At 41.3% G+C, this 8,142-nt stretch overlaps 1 protein-coding gene across 2 annotated transcripts in view; it reads right to left on the minus strand.

Moving 5' to 3' along the window:
- The window catches only part of LOC307035391 (alpha-actinin-4-like), a 94,788-nt gene extending 87,721 nt beyond the window's left edge, over positions 1-7,067 (minus strand). For both annotated transcript variants that reach the window (XM_079674617.1, XM_079674618.1), the window contains exon 1: positions 6,665-7,067. In XM_079674617.1, the coding sequence (XP_079530743.1) occupies positions 6,665-6,790 (126 nt within the window). In that variant the 5' untranslated portion in view covers positions 6,791-7,067. The remainder of the gene's footprint in view (positions 1-6,664) is intronic.
- Positions 7,068-8,142: the final 1,075 nt, after the last annotated feature.

Here is an 8,142-nt window from a genome sequence, read left to right on the forward strand (position 1 = left end):
ATAAAATATATGACAATAATTTTTATTAAATAAAATTAAGTATCATCTCACACAACTTTTAGCCACATTGGTAAGTTAGCTAAAAAGATGGCCATATTAGACAGTTATCATTGCCATTAATTGCCTCGTCAAACTACGAAAACATTTGTTTGTCACAAAATAAAATACACTTGTTTGACTTAGATTTGAGGGCATGGGCTTGAGTATGATGTAATTATGTATCACATTCGCTAACCTGTCTGTCTTCAAATTCTTTAAACAGCTCTGGATGCCGGTCGGTGAGGTGCCTGTCTTACAGACAGGCCTCGTGGTGTCCGTAGGCTTGCCCTCAGTCAGAGATATAGCTAAAATACTTCCAAATTTCGCTTCTGGCGTCTTTTTTGTCGACAAGCCGAGGCGCAGCGGCAGTTGCACTCCCACTTGCAGCCATGCTTCTTGTTTTCTCACATGCTCTGGCAGCGAGCGCGTGCATGAGAGAGGGGAGGCACATAGAGCAGGGCTCGACATTATAAATGGCCCGCTGGTCCGGGAGCACTATTTAGACACCCCGGACCTATGCTGACAAGTAGCCTAAGTGAAGAGTAGACAATATAAAAAGGTATTGGCTATAGGGAAATGTCCCAGCAGTTTAGTATAATGAAGGTTCTAATCTAATCTATTACATAGCCATTACATTTCTAACTCCTAATGACAGGAAGGCAGAAAGCGCATTATACAAATAATAATACTCATAATAATAGCAGACATTTTTTAACAATGACCACAATATCATTATTTTAATAAACCAAATATGAACAATTGAGGAAAATGAGGAAGAACTGATGATTAAAATGTTGTAGTACAAGTAGTAATGTAGTTAGTGCATACATTACTATTGCAACAAATGTGTTAATTTTCTTCATTATTAGTCGATTTTTTTTGTTGATTAAAACGGCGCTTTCTCACCGGACTACTTTTCCCCGTCATTCTTAAAGTACCGATACTAATGAAATGGAGGAATCATAACGTTTTTAACGGCAGGGTATCGCGGTACCTTTCAAGTATCGGCACACCGTGCAATACTAGTAACATATAATAAGTACTCTGTATACAGATTGATGCAAAACAAGTAACATTTGACCTTTTTAGAGAGATTTCTGGGATCAGTTGGGTGGATTTGACCTATCTCTGGCCCCCCTTGGTCGATTTTGATGATTGACATCTCTTTTTAACCGTTAGAGCCAATGGAATCTAGGGGAAGTTCCACATACACACATACGTTACCAAATAAAGAGTGAGAGTGACGCGTAGCCAAAACAGGAAGCTGTCATACACTCTGGAAGCTATCATTAGCAGCTAATATGAAAACTCAGTTTTTGACATAAAAATTGAATTATGGACCATCAATAATTTTTTCAAAGTGACAGACACATTGGATTAACCTATGGATTAACCTTCAGCCACGTTTTTCTCGTTTTAATGCCATTGAACACGACTTTTGCCTACTGGCAGCAAAAGGTGAGCATATCTCCGTATTTTGCTACCTACATTTTTTTTAAATATTAAGAAGCCCTGGGACACAGTGTCGTGAAAAAAATAAAAGAATTATAATAATAATATGTTTGTCAGTGAGGAACCTGGTCTGTAACAGAGTGCAGCTCACTGGACTCAGCTGGGCTCAGTCCGGGTACTCTGTGGTGTTGAGAAATGTACCAAACCGCAGCTTCTGCCAAAGAAACACAGACTTACACCAACATCACAAGAGACTCACAAATCAAGTTATCCTTTCGCACAGTGATTCTCTGATCAGCAGGGCTAACACGTTGGACAATGTGTCTTTGCTATATGAGTCGGTAGTATATTTCTGAAGCTTAGTGAGATTCTATATTGTAGAGTATTCAATTTATTGAATATTGTTGTTGTATTGTGTATTATTTAGATACTCTAGAGCAGAGGTGCCCAGTACGTCGACCGCGGGGGCAATGCTGGTAGATCGCGAGTCATTCATAAAAAAAAAAAATCCAGCTCCGTTAAAATAGACAAAACAGGTTTTGATCCCTCCTCCCTTGGCCTCCCTGCCACTTAATTCAGGAGTTTACTTATTTGACAGATAAAGCGACCTATCACTTTCCAGTCTGTTAACCCAGAATGCAAAGCGATACAAAATCAGTCAAGTGCCGGGAAAACTCAAATTAAGAGGCAAACAAGAGACAAACAACAAAATGAGTGCGGGACCGAGCAAAAAGCAAAAGATATACCACTTCCACCCAGAATGGGAGGAAGAATATTTGTTTGTGACATTCAAAGGTTATTTGTCTAAAGCAAGCGTCGCTCTGCCAAAGAAAGAGACATTATCGGAGTGTTCACAAGGCATATGACAGCGACTTCCCTCCGAGTAGCGAGTTTAGAAAGAGAAAGGTCATGTATTATTGCTACAAAAACAATATCTCGCAGTCTTAGTGTCGCCAACTCGTTTCTAACATGCAAAAAGACAAACAAATGCGTCTATGGTCGGTGTATTTTCAAACTTTCCAATCGAGACGAGATCTCTCTCTCCCCCGTCTGTGTGCGAGGGGGCGGGGCAGTTTACACACACGCAGCTGCTACATGCATGCAACAAACGGCGGGGATGGCGGAGAGAAGCGCTCCAAGGTGTGGTTAAATGTTACCCGTCTTGAGGTGAACAATGCTCGTTGCCAAGAGTGTTTAGCATGTAAGGGCGGTAACACGAGCAATTTGTCTAAAAGTTTAGCAAAAGTGCACCACATTCAGACGGAGGAATGCACCGGGTTCGACTGTCTTTCAAGCAGCTCTGTAGCCCCCCCATCCACGAGTAACGTTTCCACGTCAGGTATTATGTATGCTAGCAGCAACACACGGAGTTAACACAATTATACAAACATGGGTTAATGATTAGAGGTAACTGAGTTATTTATTTTGTTAAAGTTTCAGCTATTCTGTTTACAGTTCTTTCATCAGATTATTTAATATGATTTGTTAAAACATTGTTTTTTCTTTTGATGTGGAATATTATTTATTTAATTAATAAAAAGCCATGTTAAATTTTGTTCTCAATTTGTTTAGTTAATTTAATAATATATGTATTTTTGAATCAAGTATTCATCTTTATTGTCTTCATTGTTAGTTTCCACATGCCTAAAACAAACCTCAAGCTAAATCTAAAAGTTGATGGCTAAATAAGAGCATTTGAGAAATTGTGCAAGGCATAATAGTCAGAATACTCGATTAATCGTTTTATTAATCGATAGATTAATCGATTATCAAATTAGTCGTTTGATGCAGCGCTATTGTAGTTATCCCATGTATAAATAAAAAGGTGTTATTCAGCAACCCTTGCAATTTTGGATTTTATTTTTGGTTGGTAGACCTCGGTGAGCTGGTCATTTCAAAAGTAGCTCACCAGCCAAAAAAGTGTGGACACCCCTGCTCTAGAGATACATGTATTTTCTATTGTGAATGTGTACAAACTTGCTGCTAATGTTATATTACATATATTAGATATTATATGTGTAACTTGTGTAATGCTTTTCAACACTGCTGCTGTGACAATATCATTTCCCGATTTGGGATAAATAAAGTATCTATCCATCTATCTATAGAGGTATGTGCTAGGGATGTCCCGATCACCTTTTTTTGCTCCCGATCCGATTCCGATTACTTGATTTTGACAATTTGCCGATACCGATTTTTCCCGATCCGATCTTTATGCAATGCATTAAGAGAAAAAAAAGTATTCAAGTTGTCCCTTAAGGTTATTTTTTTATTTAAATTGGATATTCTATCCAACATGGATATTGCTTCTTTCTTTCACAGCAGCATTGGATCAGTTCAGTTGTGCAGCATTGGATCAAAACAAAATAAAGCTTTCAGTACTCGTTAGCTTACTGCTACAATTAGACACTGCGCCCTGCCCACTCTGTTGCCAGATTTGAGAGAAATAAGCAACCAGGTCTATGAAGACAAGCCCCAAAGAAGCAACACATACATGATGTTCTGTAATTTGAAACCAAAACTAAGGCCTCAGGATGACTTTAAGACTTGAACATGGTCATTTTGTTTTGTAACATTGAATAAAAAAATGTTTTTAAAGTATTTAAAAAAATAATAAAAAATAAAAATCCCGATCCCCGATTTTTTTTCTCCCGATTCCGATCTTTTGAAAATCACGTGATCGGCTCCGATCCCCGATCACGTGATCGGATCGGGACATCTCTAGTATGTGCTGTAGCATTTTAACACAAACAGATCAAGTCCTGATCCTCATAGCATTAGATAAGGTGCTGTTTGAATGTGAACAGATGCCACATTCCATTTCTTTGACTCTTCATACAGAATGATGTCTCTCCTGCTTAACCCTGGACATCAAATACAGGCAAGAATTCCCAAAACAATCCTAAGCATTGCTGCCTTATTCCCCCTCTTGTTTTACTCTACATGGTAAATGTGAAGAGTCAGCATGATGGTAAACTGTGCATCCGTCAAACGGCTCCTGCTTTTGACCTCAAGTCCCCCCCCTCACAGACTACAAGGACAAATCCATTCCCACACTCATTATATCCACTTCTCACTTGATATTCCTGCGGGAGGCATTTGCTCACTTTTGCGCAATAACTGGCACAGAGAGCGTGAATACACCGCAGGAATTTGACCCTCGGTTCCCCCGCCTCTCCGGGGCCAGCAAAACTCAGGCTTGGCAGGGGGACATGTCCCCAGGCCGTCCTGTTCCTGGCCAACACACACCTACCAGCCTCACTGAGGACTGCAGGTTCAGGAGTGGACCTCACCCCCGGTTTGCACAACAAGCCTCAGTCTGTTAATGATTGGTAGGTTAGATGTTCCGTTTGAGAAAACTTTGACCTGTGTGATCTCTCTGCAAATATGCAGAGTCCTCGCAGTCATCTAACCACTTTTAGTTAACAGCAAGGTTAACCTACAGGGCGTGATGCTAATCATCAGCAGGAATGCTTGATAGTGACGGCTAAAATGCTGAGTAGCCTAATAAAAATGCACGATTCTATGCTCGGCATGCTGTCACACCAATAGAAAGTATGCCAGTCATTTGGCTAGTAAGAGGATAAGAAAGGGCGCGTAGCCTGGTTAGCTCTAGACACAAATAAAAAACACACCCACTCAATCATTCCTCTTGCTTAAGCAATGGTTCTTGAAATCATCCATCATTATACTGCCTCTCCACTCCCTAAGGAGAGGTTGAGTGTCACAAGTGACTTTCAAATGATCAGAACTGCATCCTCCATTACCCAATATATCAGTGCTTCACTGGGTCTTTATTTTGAGATATGATCATACAGCAAGGCTAGGTTACTAGCAAGGTTACTAGCCATCATAGGGGAAAATCTGCAAAGTATGTCAAGGAACATTAGCATTGATTCTGACTCAGTGGCATCTATTAGAAAGCATGTCGACACAGAATTAGAGGATGAGGAGAAATTGGATGGAGAGTTGATGAAGGTGGGGGAGGTCGAGTAGGAGTAGACCGCTGCTTGTTTTAGAAAAAAAGGCACAGTGGAAATGTAGATTTCTTAAGGAGATGATAATCAGGTTATTTAGACAATTGGTGTTGTATTAGGCCAAAAAGCAGGGGGGTGCAGGCCTTGGCCAGGTGTACCACACGAGAGGTTTCATTTCGCTATCTGAGTATGTATGCAGAATATAACTGAAGCCAAAATGTGCAGAACAGCTAGTGGGCGTTTAGCTCTTTGCAGTGAAGTGAGTGGGGATACAGAAACGAATATGCCCCAGGGCTGTGGGAAGAATATGAATTGAGGTGTGATTGGCACACACACCATGTAACAGTCTGCACGTACAATGGGTGTCTCCGCATAGCTCACCAATGCTCCTAGCTTTAACATGAGGTGATGTTAAACCTGACCTGTCAGAAAGGCAGTCTGTGCCACACGTAACAACTCTGTATGTTCTAAATATGTAAATAGTCTATTTAACTTTCATTTATAATTTAGAATCACTGCTAAACAAGTTGCTAACCATGGGAAGAATATCACCAGCAGGCCATGGGTTATAATAAAACTGCCTGCTATGAATGTAATCACTGCCCAAGAATCACTGCTTTCTCTCAGTGTATAAAAAAGATACAGTGTGGAGACATAATGAAGCACAACACAGCAGCTCCAGAGTTACATTATCGGAGCATCGGCCTGGTATCGTTCAGCAGCTGAAACTCCGTCAGTCTTATCGGCCTCCACCCTGCCAGTGGGGCAGGACGCCCAGATAACACCGTTCCCCTTTCTATGTAAAGCCTCGCAGGTCTGCACAATCACACGGTTTTACAACAATGTGGCGCCCCGTTTCCTCTCGCGGAGGGAAAAACAACCTTACTAAAGAGTGAAAGCTTATGTTGGACACTTACACACACACCGAGCACTACTGATTCACAGAAGTAATATAAACATTTATTAAGAGGGAAATTAAGAACTTGACATTGAGAAGCCGAGCTGAGAGCAGTGTGGTGGGTGTGAAGCGGGGCTCTAGGAGCAGCTGGGGGCTTCACACGAACCCGAGGCCCGCTCTGCCTCTGACCTCCTCTCCCCATCACATCCCTCCCTGCCATTTTCTTTCTACCCGCCGACACCGCCTCCTCTCAGCCCGGCTCCACTCGGCCCAGCTGGGCCCGACTTTGGTTCCTTACCTTCCTCTGCTGTTTCTCCCAGGCCGGGTCCAGGAGCAGGTCCCGGTCCCAATCATTCTCTTGCTCCATGTATATCTGCACGCCCTCGGTCGAGGATTGATTATTAGCAGCGTGATAATCTACCATGTCAGCAAAAGAGAGCTGAGTGCGCCACTGAGAGCCAGTCGGGAGGGGGACAACGTACGAAGAAATATTTTGTATAGAAATTAAAGAAAGAAACGGCGGCCTAAAGCTGAGAGGTGGGACGTGGAGGGATACACGACCCGGGAAAGTGTCCTTCTGCTCTCGTCGCGTTCAGTCGTGAGTGCGTTTTTTGGTGTGATGAATATCCGGCGTGTGCAGTCCGAAAAATCCCCGCTGCTGCTGTGAGAAGAAAAGCTTTCCTTCTGAATGGTGAGGGTGCTGGGAGGAACCGGCCGCTCCTACAGGCTGCAGGCACCGACAAGCTGCCGCACTGAGCGACGCCACTTCCGGTTTGCCCTTTCAAAGTAGAGTTCAAAAAATTCCCACACCACCGACAACTTCCACGAAAACCTTTGTATTTGTTTTGCCACTAAAGCAAAGGGCACTTTTTTCTTCCTCTCTTACACAAACGTATTTATTTATTAACGTAACGTAATTTGATATTTTCTCACAAATAAACAAACAAAATAAATACATTATTGCAAAGTCCTTAATGTCCACCATTGTGAATAGTTCACTAACTTTAATGATCAATTTGTTAAACAAGTGCAAAAGTTAATTGGAGATGTATTGGGCAATTGTTTTAATCTGGTAATTCGCTCCCGAAGTTATGATAATTTATTTTTGAAGGGAGCCCCGCTTGAGTTGCGCTGTGAATCTGTGTATTTGACACACCTGTCTCCAGTAGCTTCTATAGGCCTAGACAGCTCATGAATATTCATAGGATATTTGAACCTGAGCATCTGAGACAATTAATCAATACACAGTGTGTGTGTGTGTGTGTGTGTGTGTGTGTGTGTGTGTGTGTGTGTGTGTGTGTGTGTGTGTGTGTGTGTGTGTGTGTGTGTGTGTGTGTGTGTGTGTGTGTGTGTGTGTGTGTGTGTGTGTGTGTGTGTGTGTGTGTGTGTGTGTGTGTGTCACTGTTTTTATTACATTTACATTTTCAACAGCGTCCAAGATTAATGAGAGAGTTGCACTGAAACAATTGGAATTTATTTTCCATTCCATAAAATATGAAATGAAGGTGAACACCTGCAATGTATTAATAATATTAATAACAGACATAATTGTATATAATTAACACAATTAGAGTCCTTTAATAAAAGTATACTGAATCATAATAAAACTGCAATAATTGGAACAATCAACAAATCTTTTTCGGTGAACAAGTTATTTTCTCTGATGTATCGGAATTGTTTTTTAGAATTATCATGACTAAACCACATCTACATATCATTTCAGGTGAGTGCTGCTGTCAACAAAACCGACTTGAAGTTAAAGTAAAAGTCATTCAT

The sequence above is a fragment of the Notothenia rossii genome (assembly GCF_949606895.1).
Source record: "Notothenia rossii genome assembly, chromosome: 4".
Lineage (NCBI taxonomy): Eukaryota > Metazoa > Chordata > Actinopteri > Perciformes > Nototheniidae > Notothenia > Notothenia rossii.